Source organism: Magallana gigas, chromosome 4, assembly GCF_963853765.1.
Source record: "Magallana gigas chromosome 4, xbMagGiga1.1, whole genome shotgun sequence".
Classification (NCBI taxonomy): Eukaryota; Metazoa; Mollusca; class Bivalvia; order Ostreida; family Ostreidae; genus Magallana; species Magallana gigas.
The window spans coordinates 7,113,981-7,137,626 of NC_088856.1; the positions used below are offsets into that span (position 1 = coordinate 7,113,981).

The 23,646-nt window shown below is 32.3% G+C and overlaps 1 protein-coding gene and 1 non-coding gene across 2 annotated transcripts; one reads left to right on the forward strand and one right to left on the reverse strand.

Annotated features, from left to right (window-relative positions):
• The first annotated feature begins 446 nt into the window (after window positions 1-446).
• Window positions 447-3,790, forward strand: LOC105331064 (uncharacterized). Its single transcript, XM_034460627.2, has 8 exons — window positions 447-1,173; window positions 1,272-2,143; window positions 2,270-2,394; window positions 2,482-2,668; window positions 2,754-2,996; window positions 3,092-3,263; window positions 3,353-3,504; window positions 3,594-3,790. The coding sequence occupies exons 3-8, from the start codon at window positions 2,350-2,352 to the stop codon at window positions 3,788-3,790; spliced, it is 996 nt and encodes a 331-aa protein (XP_034316518.2). The 5' UTR covers window positions 447-1,173; window positions 1,272-2,143; window positions 2,270-2,349.
• A 20-nt stretch (window positions 3,791-3,810) lies between these two features.
• On the reverse strand, window positions 3,811-4,891 carry LOC117685986 (uncharacterized). Its single transcript, XR_010712721.1, has 3 exons — window positions 4,469-4,891; window positions 4,062-4,283; window positions 3,811-3,950 (listed from the first exon to the last, which is right to left on the reverse strand). It is a non-coding gene; the product is annotated as an uncharacterized protein (transcript).
• Between the last annotated feature and the right edge of the window lie 18,755 nt (window positions 4,892-23,646).

The window sequence follows — 23,646 nt, forward strand, 5'->3', positions numbered from 1 at the left end:
ATTTATTATTTTTTTCTTATCTTTTTGAAATATTTCAAACTGAATATAGTTAGAAATTACCATTTTGTAAACTTATATAATAATATATGAAATATATTTAATTTAAAAAGAATGCTAAATTTGAAATTGTATTTTACGACTAAACCAAATGGGCAGTTGCGCCATCTTATTACCCCATCTTCTTTATATACACAGCTGTACGGTCAGAAAAACGTGCGTTCAACTTGAATTTTGTTTGTTTGGTGTTTTTAAAAACTTATTTTGTATAATTAATCAATATTTGTTGTAAGTTTACTAGAAAAGTTTAATGTAGCATGTAATTTATGCGTGTTAAAGTGTACTGAGAAGCGATAGAATATAGATGTGACTTTCCCGAATTCATTCAAATGATTTGAATAAATCTATAGCTAAATACAATAGAACAAATGTTTAAAACGTTGATTAAAGGACAGGTGACACAAAAACAGAAAGTTGAACAATGTGTTAGATTATGTATGTGATAACATTTCTGCAAAGTTTTCCCAGCTACTTCCATCTGTTTCACAGCGATGGCTGTATATCTGAGCTGATAAGATGCGTGACCTCAATATGCATATCTGAAGCCTCTGAGATCGGAAACCTTCGGTGTGACGTCAGAACTGACGACTCGCAGTATCTTTCATCTAAATGGATGCTAAATCTCTTATCTTAAAATGAAAAGTAAATAAATCTCGTTAATTGCCATTGAACGTCTTCTTAACCTCAACATAAACTTGATTTATACTTTAATTAGAAACCCCATTCTCTGTTTCCACAGAGCAATTAGTTTAAGTGTTGTAAAAATGGTGTACTGTGTGGTTTACAATTGTTCCACCTGTTCGAATGTAGAAAAAAATGTGTCTTTTTTTGGTTTTCCAAAGGATAATGCTTGTAAAAAAAATATGGATACATTATTGTCATAGAAAGGATTTTATTGTGACAAAACATAGTAGAATTTGTGGAAAGCACTTTTCTCCAAACCAATACTCAAGGTATCCACCCAGATTAGCTGAACTTGGGTATCCGAATGCTTGTGCACAGCTTAAAGAAGATGCAGTACCCGATATTCCATGGACATACCGCAGTGAGGATGCTACAGGTAGTAGCAAAACATCTGTGTCATATGGGGCATATAGAAAAAGACGAAAGATAGAGGTATGTATTTCTCAAGTATTTTAAAAATCAAATAGAATACTAGAATAAATAAAGTTATGGCTAGTAATTTTTTCATCATCTAATATTTAAAAAATTAGGTTTTGGAAGAAATGATGAAAGATGAAGAAGAAATAATTGATGGTGGAAATGAGTCTTGCAATTTTCATGATATGGAAGATGACACATCAGCAGATTCTTCAAATTTTGAAAGTAAAACTGCAGATAAGGCAGTGCAAGTTTTAATTCCTGATACTATCCCTAAAGTAAAAACACGTACAAGGAGAATACAAACAGGAAAGTTATTTACTAACTTTGAAACAACCGATTCTCAAGTTCAATGTGACGAGATTGGCCAGAGTTGTAATTGCCATAAAAATTTGATATCCGAGGAGGATATTGAATCGGAGAAAAGTGAAGTGTTCTTAGAAAATCAATATATTGATAGCGATGATGATGAAGATCTTTATAGTGAAAATAAAGATGAAGATCCAGATTTCAGCCTAAGTGATAATGAGGAATCTGAATTTGAAGAAGAATCTGATGATGAAGAAACATGTAATTACAAATTAGAAACAACAGAAATCCATCAGAGGAAAAATATTACATTGTATCTGAGAGTTCTCTTCAGAGGCTATTATCTGTGTGTCACATTTGTTGTGGGCAGTGCATACCTATTGTAGAGTACAGCAAAGGCAGCATGATATCAACTCTCTCTACCTGTGAGAATGGTCATATTAATAAATGGCAGTCACAGTCATCACACAAGAAGTTGCCATGGTTCAATCTGCATTTAGCTAGTGCAATTTTGTTTAGTGGAAATATCATGTCCAAAGCATTGATGCTCTTTGATCAGTTAAAGGTTCTTGTGCCAAGTGCTCGCAGTATCCTTAGACTAAAAATTGCTATAGTGTTCCAGCTGCTATTGAAGTGTATACTTCACAACAGGTTGACCTGTTTGAATCCCTACGAGGTATTTTAGCAAAATAGTTCTTAATTTTAAATACATATATTTTTTCCATTCCCAAAATTATAAATTACCTCTAAAACAAACGTACATGGATTAGAATTATACTTATACATGTATGTTTATCAACAGATAAATCTCATGTCGTACTTGGTGGTGATGGGAGGTGTGATTCACCAGGATACAGTGCAAAGTATTGCAGCTACTCGCTCATGGACCTCGAGTCAAATAAAATAATTGATGTTCAGTTGGTTCAGGTAAGATGCCATTTTAAAAAATAGAATTAAAAACAACGATATAATATGCAAACACAGAATAATACTAATTTTTGCACTCAATTTCAGAGCAACGAAGTTAAGGGATCAACACATATGGAGTTACTTGGTCTCAAGCGTGGATTACGAGATCTGGAATTGAACAATATTCAAGTGCATGATCTAGTGACAGACCGTCATGTTATGATAAAGTCATACATGAAGAAAGATAGACCAGAAATCAATCATTACTTTGATGTCTGGCACATTGCGAAAGGTACGGTTGAAAATATCCAATTGCGTATATTCTATTCTGCTGTCATTTTATATATCTACTGTTGCAATTTTGTGTCTTTTTTTAGGAATATCAAGAAAACTAGAAAATGCCGCAAAAAAGCGTGGAGCTGGCCAAATTAGACCATGGATTAAAGGTATTGTCAACCATACCTACTGGGTGGCTGCAAGCAGTGGGGACAATGGTCAACTAAAGCTCGATAAGTGGAAGTCAATCAGCAACCACATTATAAATGTTCACAACCACGACTCAGACATTTTTCCCGAGTGTGAACATGGGGAACTTGAACCCAGAGACTGGATGAGACAAGGTAATATATGATTTATAACATTTTAAGTGAGGTAATCTTTTATTTCGCTACTCAATTCTTCATCAATAAAAAATGTTTTGTTTACATTCTTTTAGGTTCAAGATGTTACAAAATGGTGAAAGAAGTCGTAGAAAGTCCATATCTACTGCGCGATCTTCCCAAACTGTCTCATATACACCAAACATATGGTTTAGAAGTTTTCCATTCAGTTGTTAACCATTTTGCCCCGAAGAGTACACACTTTTTCTACACACCAATGATTGCAAGGTACATTTTGCTATAGTGATCGCAATTAGCTTAAATATCTTGGTAAAATTCAAAAGCTTGAATACTTATTTAATTTCAATCATTTATAGACTTTGTGTTGCTGCTCTCCATTACAATGAAAATGGCACAAGGAGGCAATCCATGACCAAAGAAGGCAAACAGCAGTGGCGGGTATGCTACCCAAAGGCAAAAAAGGGACAGGAATGTATTGTAAAACCTGAAAGAGTTCCTGCTACATTTGGTATGTACAAATACATGCACAAATAAAATATATGAAATTACAAGTATGATTTAAATCAGAATTTGAAATAAATTATCTTTATTATCCAGAGTACATTGGACACTTATTAGACAAAGTCTTCTTGAGACGACAGCTGTATCCATCACTTAAATTTGCATATGAAGATTTTGTTTTTGGATATAAAGCCGATGAGCCTCAACCTTTAACTGAAAACTATGAACAGTTTGATAAAACTGAACTTGTAAACAAACGAGGCTCCAGATATTCTCATGGAATTCAACAGTGAAGCTCAAGGACGCGGATATTTGAATCCTACGTAAGATTCTGATGGAAAAGTGTCACGGATTGTTTTTACCGCACATGCAGGAATCACTTTTCTTCTGTTCTTTCCTAATATATGCCAGATCCAACGTGTGAATCTTCTATAAGCCAAATACCTGTACAACCTGTGAAATAAAAATAGATTTAACCTGAATAAAATGAATGGTTTTTAATAATATTTTAGCAAATTAAGTTTTGTTTTTAAAATGAAATGTCTGCTTGAACATAATTCTTACTCATGTATTGGCTCATTATCATCTATTGGCCCGTCTCGTTCCACAAACTCATATAAAGAGACTTCCAGGACATCTACGTTCAGACAATTACCCCGAAAACCCTCATGTTGTGTAATGCATTTCAGGTTTTTAGAATCAATTTTTTCTATGACTTGAGCCAATTCATGACAGCATAGACATTCTTCTTCCTTTTCCATCATTACACAATTTTCACAATCACACCTGTAAACATTTATTATAAAAAAATTCATTCACAAATAATTTGACCTCAAGACATATTATAATTTTTATATGTGCATAGTAACTTTTTTATTTTAATTGTTATCATTAAAATTTGTCAGAAGGACAACAGCTACAATAATGAGATAACATATAAGTATAATAACATAATGTAATTTTATTCTTACCATGCCAAGTTGTCAGTTCTTGTGTTGTCTTGGTTTCCAACGTTCTCCTCTTCAAATTCTATTTCAGAGCTCTCAGAATCACTTACATTTAATTGATCTCTATTCCTAATTAAAGGCTCAAAATTATATGGTCTTATATCATCCGGAGCACTACAAACGGTTTCTGTACATTCCTCGTCCATTGCTTTGTTTACTATTTGGCCGATTGCTGCTATGTCATCTTTGGCGTGTAACACGCAGGGGTTTCTTATCTCATTAAAGATCGGCAAAACTCGGAGATCAGCCGCAGCTGGGATTTTTAGCACTCTTTATTGAGCTGTGTGATGTTATCCGATGCTAGTCGAAGGGGGAGCTTGTTATAAATTATTTTATCTTTATGAAAGGAAGTGTTTTGAGAAGAATATGGTTTTGTGTCACCTGTCCTTTAATGAAACTGCCGCGACTGAATGTTGTATGATATTTTTTAAAATTTTCTTTCACTTTCGTTGTGAGCAAATGGAAATAATCCACTAAAGTCGAAGATAAAATATTGATTTACTCTTCTGTTTCATGATGACGTGCATTCCAAAAACAATACCAGTTTTATCAAACAGGTTCTTGTAAACCCATTCCGTTTTCTTTACACCTAAATGTATTAACTGACTATGAGGAAAAAAGCAAATGTGATGGTCCACAAGACTGCAACTTTTTCCCCGTGAAGAAATTGAGGGAAAATGCTGCCGAGAGGGACAATTAACATACTATATGTATGCCCAAATAGTTATTAAAAATAAGTATTTTATCATGCCAAAGATTTATTTGTTCTCGTTACTTTCAGAAATCTACAATATAAGCATAATAGTCCAATCCACACTTTTCAAAAGTTGTTCCCCTTTGCGGGGTCAACCCAAAGGTCAAAAGGGAAAAAACCAAAATTCCCCTTCTTCAAACAATCAAATATATGGGCGAACTGTAATGAAATTTCTTTGGATTTGATTTATTCATTCAATACGTGGTGGCAACCCACATATTTAATGAGTCATTCAAACGGGGTTTTAATGTCAACTGATATAGATACAAACATATTGATACAAAATATATATACAAACTTCTATACGACAAAGACTACTGTGAGAAATCTTTGGGTTTTCCCCAAAAGATGACGACCAAGAGACACATCATTTGTAAAGTGTAGATTGAGATCACAACTACGATTTCCACTGAATTATCCATGTAGGAAACTCACGACCAGTTGTGCGAGTAAGCGTTAAGTATTAGTGCATGTATGCGATACTGGCCGCGGTTTTCGACAAAAATAATTATCATACATCACTCATTGTTACATATAATATGCCACTTTCAAACGACGCCACCGTCTAACAGTACTTTCAGTACTTTGATTGTTATAAGTCAAGTATTTCCGTATCATCTTTTGTTGTCGTATGAGAGTAAATTGACAGATTTTAATATGTGTGTAGTTTCAATAATTATTATCTTACAAAAAGAATATAACGAATTTAATACGTTTGTAGTTTCAATAATTTTTATCTTAAAAAAGAATATAACGTAGTTTTTTTTTTTACAAGCGAGTTTTGAAGAATTGCACAACTCAATTAATTGCTTTCAAACTTTACTTACATTGCGTTACTTTTTTTTTTTATCAATAACTCAGAAAAGCGAAACATTTTAAAAGTAAATGATTTCAAATAACTTGAAGTCTTTATTAAAAATCTTGGGATTTCATTTTAGTTTATCTATCATACTGTACGCCAGTTGCAATAACAAGAATTATAAAAAGAAATTTTGGTATTTTCTTGGAACTAATACATACGAAATATTATGAGGGCAATATGAAAATAGATGTTCATCTGGAAAAATTGCAGTTTGACTTGTTTTGATCATCTGTTTTGGTATATCGCATCATGGTTACCAGGTATAGAAATACCTGAACTTTGACAATTCATATCTTGCTAGGATTCATATAATATTTTTCTCAATCATGATTTATGCCTATACTTGAAAACAATAATTTGTTAGTCTATTATCATTGAAATAATACAAAGCATTACAAGTTCGGAATTCTCATAACCTAAACATATTATCAATTGATATAACAGGAGTTTAATAGACAGATATCGAACATTTAATATATAGATTGTGTTAAGCAACAGATACTTTAATCTTTGGTTTACGTTATCTAGTGTTTGTTTTTAATTAACTGACAAAAAGATATTTAATGATGATGAGTTTGGCATGTTAAAGATCCAATATATCAAAATAGATTCTTTCCTTCTATAAATATACAATATTTAGATTTTGTACAAATTGTAATAGAATTTGGTATCCAACCCTGAAAACGTTTTAATTTAAAGCAATTAAACATGTTCTATTCTGAAGTGATATTTTTTTACGTTAATATTATCTCCAATTTATAAATATTGTATTATGGCTTGTCTGTAATGTATTTCAGGTATTCTAAAATCTATTGTATAAGTTAAATTACAATAATTGAAAGCGATATTGACTTGAGTTTTCACAATTAAATACAGCAAACGTGTACTTTGTCAGTACGTCGTAGTCTATGAATATTATGCAAGTTATGAATAAATTGAATATACTCAATATGTAGATTTAGATGATTTGTCCAAAACATATCCCTTTCAATTAGCACCTTTAGAAATGTTAATGATGATTCGATCATTGCCAATATAAAAATGACTTTGAAAATGTTGCAAAGGAGGAACGAGAGTCGAGACTTGAAAGAAGCAACAGGGCGCTTCGAGGCGACCATTATATACCAATCTGCTAAGGCCCATATAAGTGCATCTATTATTATTTGTGTTTTGAATCAATTATCGTTAGGAAACCCGTGATTGTTTATACCTCGTCTCCCATGTTGAAATCGTATAGCACTACCTCTGCAATATAATGCGTATACATTGGACTTAAAAAAGAAGAAGAATAAACCAACACTTATGATATATTGATCACAGCTCTCCTTATTTTTTTTACAAACGTGTTTCATATACTACAATGTATAGTTCTATCATTTGTTTCATTGAAATAGCAAGTAAACAAGTAGCAAGCAATAGACATACAATTTAGTAAACATTCCATGTACATGTCAAAACTATCATATAAAAGTGCGTGCAACCTGAATACTAGGAATGAGTAGTAATCTAACTATATAAAGCCAGAAACCTTTTACGGCAGCGCTTCGATGCTAGATTGCATATCACATTATACATAAGAAAGAAACAACATATCTTGTACTTTTTTAAATGATTTCAAGATATTAATAAAATAACTTTTTTTGCATGTTGAAAAGGACTGTTTATGTTGAATTTTCTATTAGGATTGCTATTTGTACTTTTGTCTTTGACACAATTTGCGGAGCTCTTCCTTGAACTTTGTGTGAAATAATCCATAAATGAAAGGATTGACGACGTGATTCAGAAGAATTAGTTTACTCAGAAAGAGTAAAACAGTTGGCTCCGTTTTTGTAAACGATGAATAAATGTCACCAACTGTAAAATAAAGAATCGAAATGATAAGCGAGGGTGTGACAACAGATAAGCCACAATGAGATAAAAAAAAACCATTATCGTAACTCGTCTGTGTCCTGATGTAACTCTAGACTTAGGCTTCTTATTGTTTTTTGCTGCTTTTTGGTTAGCTGTCATAGTATCAGCAACAGTGTTTCTTATACTATCTTCAACGTCATTTTGGACTTCTATGGTGTGTGCTTGATCGTCAGGTACATCAGACGTTTCAAACATTACGTTTTTATGAACGTTTGGTATTCTAATTGTTATTGCCGTCCCCTTCTGTTCATTTGAGTTGCATGGTATCTCGGTGTCATCGATTTCCATATTCAATTTACATGATACATTTGACATTTCTGTCTCAGATGTTACTTTACTACTCTTGTCTGTTCTGGAACTGAATGGGATTTTAACCTTCTTCAAGACGGGAACATACATACAAATTGTAATGATAAGATTAACTGCAATTATCAGAAACAAAAGGTAAGGATACATAATCTTTGAAATTGACTGTTTGTCAGAAAAGTTGCACACTTCCATTGTCAAACTGTGGTTCATATACGTAACATTTACTGTAAAGAGTCCGGCAGTAGCCAACAGTGGGGCGGAATACACTAAAGAAATCAAACAAACAACTCCAAATAAAACGCGCTTCCAAAAACGTGTCATTTTCGGTCCAAATGGCTTACAGACTAAGTAATACCTTTGAATCGAAATAACAAGGATTGTATGTGCGGATATTCCTGGAATACAAATCTGTAGAAACGACGAGACTTTACAAAAAACATTACTTTGGTGAGTGCTTTCATCATTAAAGATGAAATAAAAAAAGAAGGTTAAGCACCCTAAAAGATCCACTATACCAAGCAGGGGTATAAAGTATCGCTCGCCTCTCTCCTTAATCCGAAAGAAGTAGAAAAATATGATGGCAGAGTTTCCAATGACTCCAATCACAGTCCCAATAATGTTGAGAATTGTACTACTAAGGACAATATCAGAATAACTATTCCTGTCAGTATTATTTTCCATGATGCTGAAGCTTCTCTAACAACAGACAAATGCGCAAACACGAATATTGAATCTGCTGAAATAATGTCAATTTTCACTAAATATTATTTCCTTTTCCTTTTTGTTATAAGTCAAGTATTTCCGTATCATCTTTTGTTGTCATATGAGAGTAAATTGACAGAATTTGATATGTTTGTAGTTTCAATAATTATTATCTTAAAAAAATATATAGCGTAGTTTTTGTACAAGTGAGTTTCGGAGAATTGCACAACTCATTTTATTGCTTTAAAGCTTTACTTACATTGCATTATTGCTTTTTTATTAGTAACTTAAAGCAAACTAGTTTAAAAGTAAATATCTCAAAGAACTTGACATCTTTATCGAAAATATTAGGATTTTTTTAGTTTGTAATTATACTGTACGCCATAACATGGAACTAACAAATAGCAAAATATATGACAATACATGGCCATCTAAACAAATGTAGTTTGACTCATTTTGATCATCTGTATATCCCGTCATGGTTACTAGGTATAGAAATACCTGAACTTTAATATAATGAATAAGATATCATTGACAATTCATATCATGCTTAGATTTTTGATTATATTTTTGTCAATCATGATTTATACCTATATCTGAAAACAATAATTTCTTAAGTCTTTTATCATTAAAATAATACAAGACATCAAAAGTTCGGAATTCTCATAACCTAGACATATAACCAATTTTTTTTCTGTTTTTAATACAACAGAATTTTAATAGACAAATATCGAACATTTAATATATAGAGCTTTGTTCAAGCAACAGATACTTTCTTCTTTGGTTTACGTTATATGGTCGGTTTGTTTTCTCAAAAACAACTTGTCAACGATTTTAGCTTATGACTTTTGAAAAAAAAACTTCTAATGACATTTCACCTGCTATAATTTTAGTCAAAGTTGAAAACTTTTAAACACCCAAACATCAGGTTTTACTTTCTTAAAGAAATAACACCAGTTAACAACTTGCTAACTACTTTATTTGCTTATCATAGAATAGGATTTAAAAATGTCAGCTGGCATGATTGTTAAACTGAAAAAAAAAACTTTTTTAGAATGGAGGGACATTAAAATCTCGTGATTTTCGTTCAAGTTAACTCGTATTACTTCCAGAGGTTAATTGTCAAGGTGGAATACAAGACTGTAACGGACCCTTTCTCTTGACATCGAATTATATCTACATTCAGTGTATATTTCCCCGTATTTTTCATTGGAAATCTGCGACTTTCAATTTCCCATGAACACACTTTGCTAATTCATGCGCCATGAGCACAGATACAAACGTCTTCACGTGTTTTGGGTATATTTATTTTTGTTATAAACAATTTGATATGAACTTTTGAGATACAATCATTCATATACATCTACTCCCTAATAAAAAAAATACTTTTCTCCACAAAGTTTCTGGCACTATTATGTTTGTCGAGGAAACTAACTAAACAAGGGCACCACAAAGCGGAGCATCCCCTCGAGAAATGAAAATATTATGCGGGGAAGAAATGCATTATTAAAATATAAACATGTAATTGAAGAGACTAAATATTTAAGATGTTAAAAACCATTTTGAATTAAAATATATCGTTTATTCTTGTCCCCATGCACGTTCTGGGTGTATCCATGGAGAATGGTCACATTTACATGGTTGTACAATTCCCCCCATTACTAGCGCGAAAACACACCACTAACGTGAATAACGCATTTAGACAATTAGTGTAGGCAAGCTTTATATTGAAAATGAAACGTGGCTAAGATCTGGTGATTTATAGTCTGCTCTATGAGAAAATTCGAGTTAACATGTCATAATTTCAACCCCGATATTTTAAAAAGAGTAACATATCTTCGGCGATTTACATGAAATGAATTCCCAGTTAATCATGTTGACGATATTCGCCAAAGTCTCTTCTGAATTAAGAACTTGTTCTGTCTTCTGAATTAAGAACTTGTTCTGCCCTAAGTAATTCGTTAAATATAGCCCAATATTTGGTTAGACGACTGCTTGTTTCGATTAAATTAGGGTGAACTTAATCTCCTGCTTGCTCCAGTTTTTCACTTTGGACATCGTTTCAACTCCCCAGATAGCATGACTCAGTTTGGCCAACTTTGGTTGTAGGTTGTAAGGTTGACGTTGGCTTACGACGTTGGGCCAACATTGGACAATGTCCACTTGACACAATTAACTTAAGAGTCAAGTTACTTGAGAACGCAACGTTGGGCCAACATTGGGCCAACGTACACTTGACACAATTAACTTGAGAGTCAATGTTAGTTGGGAACACAACATTGGGCCAACATCGGGTCAATGTTGTAAATTTACTATCAATGTTAGTTGAGACATGATAGCGGCCCAACAATGATCCATCGTCTGTTAATTACATTTTTTTATTTCCTGAATAGTTTGTTGGTCGATTACATTTATCAAAACACGCATAACTTTTCAACAGTGGTTATATGTTTATACACTTGTTTTAATTATTTTTTTTACCATGTTTAGAGATAGAACCATTACTAAAAGCCTAATATACTGTCCAGGCTTGGGGCGAATTACATTGTAAAGTAATGCATTACATTACCATTTCTTCATGAATTTGGGCATTAAATTACCATTACCATTACTTGATTTTCTTGAAGTAATGCATTACATTACCATTACATGAGTAAAGTAATGCATTATCAATACCATTACTTTGTTTTAAAAAAGCAAAGCTTATAAAAAGTTTTTGCAAATGTTTCAAATATAAAACACTCTTTAACATAGCTAGAGGTTCATGCTCAGTATCAGGTTCAAATTCAATGACTATACAAGAGTCATTCTTTATTTGCTCAATTTATAATCATCTTGTGGCATTATGAACAACATACCTATTACATAAGTAAAATGATATTCATAGACATTTGGCATGATCCAATATAGGATACGAAATAGAGACACAGAATTACATGTATAACAAAAAACAATTTATGGAATAATGTTGCGGTTATCAAAAGCTAAATAGAGATATTTCCCCAGATTACAAAAATCTTTATAATTTTGAACACTTAATTGTATTAATTCATAAACAAATGGTTTTTCCCAGTTATATTTTTTAAGATACGGTGTTTTAATCGTATTTCTTTTTACTGAGGACACTTTAAGACAAAAGATTGCTGTTGCACTTTATGATCGAAGTTTCAAAGGGTTCATCTTTTAACTGCATCCTGTTAGTTTGAAAATCTTCCCAGCTATACTAAATAAATGTTTTAAAAATACAGGAGCAGTCGAAGCTTGGACTGAAAAGTACTGTTTGATGATCTTTATCTAGGGATATATTAAGTGCAATAATAGAAAAATACATGAATCTTGTATTTTCTATCAGTCCAAACTTATGTACAGTGTACTTCATATACAAGAGAGAGACAAGAGAGAGAGAGAGAGAGAGAGAGAGAGAGAGAGAGAGAGAGAGAGAGAGAGAGAGAGAGAGAGAGAGAGAGGGAGAGAGAGAGAGAGAGAGAGAGAGAGAGAGAGAATAAGTAAAATTATTTTCAAATGGGTTATAATATTGGAAGTGATATTTATTTTCATCATGGATGGACATTGCATTCATTTTGCTTTGAAAGGTGCATGTCTGTCTCCTATTCTATTGGGACATAGCGAAGGGAAGGGGATTGGGGTGTTTAGCACTTAATTCTTATAACAATAGATTGTTTTGATACATGTACTTAGATTATCCTGGGGGCATAGTGTGTTGTTGACACATTTCTTATTGAAGTGCAAACTAATTGGAGTAAATTGTTTCAATGATTAAAAACTCTTAATAACAACAATCTTAAAAATGTTATGAAATTGTGCTGTTATATTTAGTTATACATGTATTAACAATTCAAAAATGAATTTCTTAAAAACTTTTTTAATAATACAATTAAAACATTTTTATCTCAAGAATTATTTCTTCTTTAAAAATAAATTTAATCAAATTCAATTTCAACTATTCATTTATTCATCACATTTTTAAAAGTGAACATGCATAAATAAGCATAGTATAATGCAAAGTAATGCCATGTAATGCCAGCATTACACTAGATTTTGGAAAGTAATTAATTACATTATCATTTCTTGTAATGCTAATTTTGTGGCATAACACATTACTAGCATTACTTTGAAAACATGTAATGCATTGCAATGCATTACCATTACATTTAGCATTACCCCAAGCCTGATACTGTCAATAGTTACATGTACATACTCTTTACAAAAGGAAACATGTTAAAATATGCAAGTTTAATTTTTATTCTTTTAAAGAATTTTAAAATTGTGAAAGCCCAAAATTAAAATGAAGATATTCTGCAAATATATTCAGCTGCATTATTGTTCTTAAGTGTAGAATTGAAGTTGCCGATCCTAAGATACGGGATACCACATTCATCGACCAAGCTATTAAGACAGAGTTTACACTGCGTGAGACTGGCCAGTTTCCATGGTTTTTGTGATATCTGATCTATTGGGATGGCAAAATCTGCTCCGATTTAGCATTTTGTAAGACAGATCTAGAGTTAAACAGTCTGCTCAATGTATAGCCACACTCAAGCGAACAAAACAGAAATGTAAGTATAATTTATCTCAAATAACTGCAGATATTAATTAAGCCAATTTCATCAACGTCTGAATAAATATTTTTTTCATATATTGAGAATCTTTGTTTTTTATTTTTGAGGGAATGTCCACGCTGCCCCCTCCCAGTTTGACGAACTTTCCATTGAATTTGAAAGTTGATGTCTTTGAAAACCAGTGTTTTATTTGGACGACTATGAACAGTTGAAGATACATGTATAAATGAAGCAAAACAAACAGAAGAGAGTGAATTATTATTTTATTCTATTTTGGAGGAACTAAGTTTAAAAGTGTGGATATAGATTTACCCTGTGAACATATGCTAGCTAAATAAGGTACGGCCGTTATTTAATTTCAAGGACTTTTGCTATATGGCTGTGCACTCTGGATTTAAAATAAATCCATCATTTAAATTGTGTTATATTGGTACATTTGTATTGTTGCACCTATATTGGAACAACATTGACCCAACACTGGGCCAACACTGTCCTAGCATCGGGCCAGTGTTGGTCATATGTTACGTACATTGGTCCACCGTTGGGCCAATGTTGGTCATATATGTTACGTACCCTGGCCCACCGTTGGGACAGTGATGGTCATATGTTACGTACCTTGGCCCACCGTTAGGCCAATATCAGAAGACGACAAATGTGATGTTTGCCGATGTAGGTCCAACCTGTTGGGCCAATTAGCAAAATTACATTGGGCCAACATTATTTGCCAACATTGGGCCAATGTAACTGTTTCTGTTGGGCCAACGTTGGCCCAACAAAGTCATGCTATCTGGGGATCCCCATTTCTCAAAAACATTTGCTTCTTACCTTTACAGGGCTAACATCCAACAAAATATCAGGTTGTTGATTTGAAATATTTAGGTGGCACGGGACAGTTTTTTGATACAATTCATTGTAACCAAGGGATGCATGTCTTCGGAACTCTGTAACTAGAATTTCCTCAGTTTCCATTCCGCACAAATACCTTTAATTCACTCGTTATAAGGCCAATCACCAATTTCTGAAGAAAAATACTAAAAAAAAAACCTGTAAAATTCTCTTCTTACTGGTTTATGAGATTTTGAACCTTTCATATTTTGCTAATTTTTCATGATTTTTCAGCTTTTTAGACCTCCCCCAGCTAATTTCCTGCAGAAGGTTGACCTTCCGTACCGCGTGCATGTTGCTCTATCACATGTCAGAAACTTACCGGTGTATAGTTTACAATTTCTCATCCATTTCGTGTTATTTTACCTCCCGTCTGTAACTTGCAATTTCACTGTGTAAAGTCAACACAACAGTCATAGCCGCAGGTTTCGCATTTTACTTCTGATTATCATGTACCTAACATATGGGGCCTACATATTGCATATCAATTTCAATAAGAGACACTCCTCCAACTAATGATATTCATTTAAAATCATTTCATGAATTTTAGCAACACTCATAAGCCTTCAAGTACAGCAACTCTCAATTTTACAGAAATATTGAAAGTTACTTTATCCGAAACTGTCCCTTGCTACCATGAACCGAAAGTCGTACATAAAATTTCTTAGTGTTGTAATTTTCTTATGACCCCCTAATAGTATGTTTGTATTAGGTTTACTTGGTCAGTGAGATTTGGTTTTGAATAAAAGAAGTGTTATTACGGCAGTCAATTAAGTCGAATTCTGAATCAAGCTTTCATAATGTTGAAACACTACTCTACATTACAACTTCATTATATATAATAGATTATTTGAAATATGGATATATTCAAAATCAATTATAGAATTAATGTTACATATTCTTTAGTGGTGTCGGGATTTGCATACTTGTGCAGTTAAATAGCACATGCACAGAGGAGCATATCTTACTTTTTTAATGTTGACACTACCATGAATGAAAAATAAGGAAAATATATGACAAGACTTAACTTACGCATAGAGAAAATATTTACAGCATAAAAATAATAAATAAGTACAAGTAATATTTGCGTGGAAATGATAAAATTGGTTATAACTACGGCAGTTCAAAAAGGGCACCATGTGTAAGCTGATTCTAAAATTGAACCAAAAGCAACACTCACTAAGTCATTTACTACCGTCTAAAATTGCTGATATTTTACACTGAAATATTTTCCGCTTGACTTTTGTAACTATATTCAGTCACAACCGTATGATCACTATGCTGTTACACTGTATATCCATAGTTTTACAAAACTTTGAACTCATTCTGGTAGCATTAACAATTCTGTGTTTGATCATAAATAGTTAATGCTCTATCCAAACCGTTTTTTTGCCATTTTGATTCAATCTCTTTTTTTTTAAAGATGATTGTCTTATATTTCTTCTCTATAACACACGTCTCTTGAAACGATTTTAGCCAGAGTTTTGGAAAATATGAACAAAAGTTGTTTTCTTTATTTACATTGATAATTGTATATTTAAAAAATTAAACGTCTTATTGACATAACAGGACAGGATTTATTTGATATTAATATCATGTGTTTTTTCACACCAAATTTTAAACTCTATATTGTGTTACTTGCAACTAAAACATATTTTTTCACTTTGTCATAAAAAATACCAAACAAAAATCGTATTAAATAATTAAGAGCTTATGTCCTTCTTAAAACAATAGAATCATGGTCTAGAAATAAATCTCTAACGATCCATAGGATAAAATTTTAGTGTTGCATTCTACCTTAATTTTATAGGACAAAGATGATACTAGTAAATTTCCCCTACTTACAAATTCAAACAAAATGCGGAAAAATCATTGTAGTTTTCCTTGGCACAACTTAAAGAAGCTTTTTCTTGGGTTTGGCTTCTCAGACTTGATTCTAGGCAAAGGCTTTATAATGGATAACTACATTTTTCATAGCAATATTTATTGATTTTTTAAAGTAATTGAATTTGGTTCAATATTAAAGTAAGTTTTAATAGGAATTATTTCCACTCAATACCATTTATAATATGAAAAAAAACCGCATTGAAATAATTTTGACTTTTGATTTATTCGAATCATTGTTTGACAATCTTGACATCCTGAACTTAAGATGTAACTATTCTTTTATTTCTATATTTTGAAGTCTTTAAGAAAATTATCATTAGTCTATTAATACATAATAAGCAAGGTTGTGATCAATAATTTGATTATAAACTCATATTAAGATTAGTGAAAAGCTTCAGTTTGGAAAGGTTATTCGAAATATCATATAAATATTGCGTGATCAATTTTGTAAAATACTTAGACAAATATAATATCAAACAGATGGTAAACAAAACCTTGTAGGAAAACAAATATGTTGTTACCTAGTACACCATTTGACAAATATACACAACAAATTTTTGGTTCTTACACCAATAACAAACATACTTTCTTATACATTTGTTAAAACTAAAAACTAAGATTTTGTTCCCTTGCAAAGTGTTATTTCTTTCTTTAACGACATTTACCGAGCTGTATTCTAAATTTTACCAACAAAAAAAACTTGATGGATATTGAATCATTGATGGATCATTAATGAAATAACAATAATGAACCTTAATATAGTATAAGAACGTCTTCATTTTGAATAATTTACCCTGTCTGCAAACTAATATACAGAATTACCTTTTCGTCTATTTTGCACAACTTTGAAATAATCTCAGCTCATTTCTAGTTTAGATCTTTATTCATGTTAAGTTTGTTAGATTCCTAGTAAATTATGGTAAGTAATTCATGTTTATGACTTAAGCGTTCCATATCTTATGACTCCATTAAAGTATGTTTGTATAAGGTTAACTTGGTCAGTGAGATCTAATTTTATATTAACGTAATGTTATTATGGCAGTTATTTATGTAAGATACTGAGCGAAGCTTTCTTGATGTAGAGACACTATCACTACATTACAACGATAACTTCATTGTATTCATTAGATTATTTGAAATATTGATATATTTTAAATTGATTTTTGAATAAGTTCTGCATTTCCTTTAGTGGTATTTGGATTTGCATAGGTGCAGTAAAATAGCACTTGCATAGAGAGGCATATCTTACTTTTTATACCCGCACTTTCTAAAGAAAGCTCGGGTATATTGTTGTTAACCTGTTCCGTCCGTCCGTCCGTCCGTCTGTCCGTCCGTCTGTCACGTTTTACTTTCTCAAACTACTCTTACATCTTATAAACCAGCAAACTGAACTCTTTGAGTTTGATTTGGGGTATCATGTTGTTTTGTAAAAAGGTTTCAAAAATTCTCTGTTAGTCCTGTGGGTCAAATAATTGGTAAAAAAAATGACGTTTTTTCACAAAAAAAACTCCTCCTACATTTTCAACAGTAGACAAATCATCTCTTGGAATATGTTTTAGGGTATCTTATAGATGCGCAATAAGGTTTTGGAATTTTTAATTTTGTCCTGGGGGTCAATTAATGGCTGAAAAATGACGTGTTTTTTTTTTTTTTAACAAAAAAGCTGGTTTAAAAAACGTCATTTTTTTGGGGCAGTAGCCAAATGATCTTCTAGAATATGATTGGGGGGGGGGGGGTCATATTGAAGTGTGATCAGGTTCCAAATTTTTTTTTATTAAGGGGATCAGTGGGCAACAAAAAATGACGTTTTTTTGCCAAAAAAGTATGGTTCCCAGAACTCCTCTTACAACTTTTGGAGTAGCTAGGTCATCTCTTGGGATAAAATTGGGGCTGTCCTATAGATGTGCAATAAGGTTTTAAAAATTTAAATTTCATCCAGGGAGTCAAAAAGTAGCAGAAAATTGATGTTTATCACTTCAAAAAAACATAGATCCTAGAACTCCTTTTATGATTTAATGGATAGACACATCATATCTTGGGATATGATAGGAACTGTTACATAGATGTGCATTACGGTTTTGAAAAATTAAATTTAACCCTGAGGCCCATTACCTACATACCTTTTGATGCCCTTTAAGGATCAAGAATATATATGGTTTAAGGGTGCGAATCTCAACTGTTTTGAAGATATTAAGGGACTTGCTGTTTGAGGGGGTCAGGACCACCCAAAGGGCCCATGACCTACATAACATTTGATGCCCCTTGACATCAGAAACATGAATATATATGGTTTAGGGGTCATGATTATAACAGTGTCTGAGATATATGGTAATTTAAAATTCCTGGGGGGTGGGGATGACCTCAGGGGTCATATCTAATAAACCCTATATATTGCCAGTAACAGTCAATATATGATTATGAAAACGCTATATTATTATCGTTGTCCGTTTTCAAGTTACCGTTTACAATAGAGTCTACATTTCTTCCTACAAGGTTCAATGTTAGACCCCACACCCTTTTGACCCCCCCCCCCAAAAAAAAAAGTGGTTGTCTAACCCGAAATGAGAAAAATCAAACCAGGGTGCACAACTAGATATGCAAGCCTATCATATCCTAGAGTTTTGTACAATTCTGTTCAGCCATCTCTGAGAAACAAGTTCAGAGCGGGAAAGAAGAAGACGAAGAATAATAATACATGCATTAAGAACCGTACAAAACCAATAAGTCTCCAAATTTCATTCGGGAGACTTAATAATAAAGATAAAATAGAGATAGGATCATCAAACATCAATAATTTAAAGACAATTGACAATTTCTGATTCTAAGGGGGTCAGGATGATCCCCTTAGGGTCATGACTTACATGCCATAATGATCTGATGCGCCATGTCCTAAGGAGGAATAATATCTTTGGATTAAGGTGGGGATCTCAATGGTTTTTATGATATTTGATAATTTCAGGAAGAGCACTTGGGATCATGACCTACATACCATCTGAAATGCCTTCAACAAAGGAGCAATAATATAATATGTACATGATATATGACTCAATTTAAGAACCCAGATATAGACCAATCATCTATGATTTGTAATATTTCCTATAATATATACATACATGTATTTGTTTGTGTTTTGTTCTATACTATTCATGTTCATGACTGTAGTATGGCTTAGTCTTATTTTAAATTACATTAAAAAATTGTCAAATATATGACTTGGAACCCCCACCCGAAACAAACTCAAATATTAACTGTCCCCCCCCCTTTAATTGTCGAATGATCTATTAAAATCAAAATATAATTTGGGTGTCTTAATACTTTTATAAACTGGTAAAAAATGTTTTCTTAAAAAAAATTACATTACACCTTGCATAATTGACAAATGATCTATTGAGATATGATCAGAGGTCATATTTTTACCTTGGGATCAATAACTAGTATTCATTGACAAGTTAGAATTAATAACAAATTAACAATAAATGATTCAAATTATAAATGTTTATACTCCACATTCACCCCCCCCCCATCTAACCTGGTTCTAAAGATTCAGTCTTCTTAATACATTAAAGACAACACCTGGGGATCATTAATGTACTTTACACCATTTGATGCATAATGATGACATTAAAAGATATTTTGTATTTTCCTGTTTTGTGGGGTCAGAACAGTACCATAAGGTCATGAACTACATTGTATTTGATGCATTATAATACATTTAGAAAAAAGACTCCTTCCTTCCTATTATAACTCATATAAAAATGATAAGTGTGACTACACTAGTCTTACTTACATGTAATACACAAATTTAATACGAACCTGTTTATACAGGGTCAATATGGGGTCAACTCAATAGTGCAAGTCTAACAAATGAAAAAAATAACTTTTGCAATTAAAATGACAGAAACTTTACAAATGCGATAGGATAGGTAACGATGATAAGCTTATTTAAATATCAAAAGATGATGATATAGTATGCTGTCAAAGAGAGATCACATTTAGAAAGTGAAAGTAGAACTTATGTATGCTGGCATCTCAATATATTGTGCTACTGCTACTACATGTATTATGCATATGCTTACCTATATTGGTCCACATCATAATGATAATCGAATTAAAACACAATAATGATTTCCTTTAGCTGATCTTAACTAATCCTTTTTTGCATATGGAAAACACATACATGTATACATACACGTGATCCCATCTAATCGAAGAGCTGGGTAAAACTAGTACCCGCTAATGAGACCTGCAAACCTGTGTTGTGTACGTAACTTCAGACAAAGATCAGTCATCTGATACATGCATGTATTTTTATGACAAATTCTTCACTTTCACTATTTCATTGGGTAAATAACAGCTTTAAGGTGGTGCAGGACACCTGCATATTGTGATGTATACTTCCTATTGAGATAAACAATAAAGTATATTAAATATTAATTAAATACCCCCCCCCCAAATAATGTTACCTAACATTGAAGCGCAATGGGTTAGAGCGTTTACATGTCTGTAAGAGCATTGGGGTCCAACGTGTATTTTTGGTAATTTTACTATTGATATAAATGAATTTTCATGGGGGGGGGGGGGTCTGGTCCCCTCACTCCCACCCCTTTTCTAAATCTGTGCACACGATGATGTACATGTAGGCACAAAGAAGCAAATCTAAAACCAGCAACCGCCACGGGGAGGGGACATAATTAAATTTTTAATTTTGTTTGTAATAATTATATAGACCATTATACTTTCTATGACATGAAATGTTAAGATTATTGATTAACTGAAAATTTACTGCAAACAGTTCAACCCCAAATTGCACATAAAGCGCTGCTCATGTGTATTATCATATGGGAAGGGATCTCATCCTTCAGTTATGAAAATTATAATTTTTAAATGTATTACCAGAGCTTGCATGTGGCCTTCATTTTTAATTAAACTGGTACAAAAACAGTGTTATTTAGGGGCAAACACTTGGTGCGGGTATTACTGTCTAATGACAGCATCTAGTTTTATAATGTTGACACTAATATGAATGGAAAATAGGGGGAATATATGACAGGACTTAACTTCGGAATAGAGAGCATATTTACAGCATAAAAGCCATAAATAAGTACAAGTCATATCTTCCGTGAAAATGTTAGAATTGGTTATAACTCCGACCGTTCAAAAAAGACATCATGTGAAAGCTGATCCTAAAACTTAACTAAAGTCTGTCCGAAGATATTCATGCTGCACATTTGGACGATTTTTAATAAAAATACACTTACCTGTGAAAGAAGTGCAATTGAAATAGTTGAAAGGGATATTTTCCAAGATAATTTCATTGACACATTATCATCTTTCACTCGGAAAAATTCACTGGAACGAAAACAGATTCCTTACGGAGATTTATAATGGGGAATGTTTACATCTTTTCTCCATTCGGAATACACTCGGAATACATCGCGCAATATGTCAACGTTATCATCCGGGCTTGCTGCAATGCAAAATCTCCGTAGACATCACATTTTTTAGCATTGTATTGAAACCTGATAAGCTAACAGGGGCGTTTTGGCTGAGAAATCTTGGAAATTTTTCATTCTTTTGAATGAACATCGCTTGAATCCTGAGGTATTTATAAATATCAAACAATTAAGCCAAACGTGAATCCAAAATATCTTGGGACAGAGTATAAAAGTGTGCAACGAATAATCACTACGTCATTTTCTACCGTCTAAAACTGCTGATATTTTACACCAAATTATTTTCCGCTTGACTTTTGTAATCCTATTTAAATGTAGTAAAAACTGTATACTCATTGAGCTGTTATACTGTACATCAATGCATTTCTACATAGTTTTATAAAACTGTGAACTCATTCGGGTAGCATTAACAATTTTGTGTTCGATCATAAATAGTTAATGCTCAATCCACACCGTTTTATTTCGCTATTTTGAATCAATTTCTTTTTAAAAGATGATTGATTTATATTTCTTCTCTATAACACACGTCTTTTGAAAAAATTTGGAATATATGAACAAAAGGTTTTTTTTTTTTTTTTTTTTTTATAATTTTATTTTTTAAAATAAATTAAACGTCTTATTGAAATTACTGGACATGGTTTATTAGATATAAATATAAAGGCTTTATGATGAATATCTACATTTTTCAGAGCAATATTTATGGTTTTTAAAATAATCAAAAAAGGTTCAATATTCAGTTAAAATTTAGTTTTAATCGGATTATTTTCCACTGAATACCATTTATTATATGAAAAAACCCCGCATTGAAATCATTTTGATTTTTGATTTATTCGAATCATTGTTTGACAATCTTGAACTCCTGAACTTAAGGTGTTACTTTTCTTTTACGTCTATATTTTGAAGTCTGTAAAAAATTATCACTAGTCTATTATAATTAATCCATAATAAGTAAGGTTGTGTATCAATTATTTAATTAAAAACTCATATCATGATTTGTGATAGGCTTCAGTTTGGAAAGGTTATTCGAAATATTATATGAAAGTTGCGTGATCAATATTGTAAAATGCTTAGACAAATATATTAATATCAAATCGATGGTAAACAAAACCTTGTGGGAAAACAAATATATTGTTACCTAGTACACCATTTGACAAATATACATAACAGATTTTTGGTTCTTACACCAATTAACAAACATACCTTCTAATGCATTTGTTTAAACTAAAAACTAAGATTTTGTTCCCTTGCTAAGTGTTATTTCTTTCTTTTACGACATACATTGAGCTGCTTTTTAAATTTTGTATCAAAAAATCCGTAAATGAATGGATTGACGATGTGATTCAGAAATACTGCCTGAGTGAAGTAGGTCTGCAAAGCCATCTCACTTTTGCTCATAGTATGAATTGCAAAATCGTCCAGCGTATACTCAAGAATTAAAATGATAAGTGGTGGTGTGTACGACAACACGTACGCAATAATAAGATAGAAAAACATAATTGAAACCCGTCTTTGTGCAGACATGCCTCTTGCTTTTGGTTTTTTTATAATTTTTTTCAAGTTTTGTGTGATCTTTCACATTCTCTTCAACAGTATTTGATACATCATTTTGGATAGCTGTAGTCTCTGTTCTCTCTAAAATGTCAAACTTTGCATTTCGTTGATGGTTTGGTTCATCACCTTTTATCTCTCCTGTTTTCAGCTCAGTTATGGCCTTTGATTTTATCTTATATTGAGTTGTTACATCAGATGTCCGAGTTGCTTGCGATGTTTCTGTCTTTGAATCAACATTGCTATCTCCA

Bases quoted from the DNA above. Each gene is read 5' to 3' on its own strand.
- LOC105331064 (XM_034460627.2), top strand. From the start codon at position 2,350: ATGGACCTCGAGTCAAATAAAATAATTGATGTTCAGTTGGTTCAG. The intron at 2,395-2,481 runs GTAAGATGCCAT...ACTCAATTTCAG, and splicing joins TTGATGTTCAGTTGGTTCAG to AGCAACGAAGTTAAGGGATC. The intron at 2,669-2,753 runs GTACGGTTGAAA...GTCTTTTTTTAG, and splicing joins TGTCTGGCACATTGCGAAAG to GAATATCAAGAAAACTAGAA.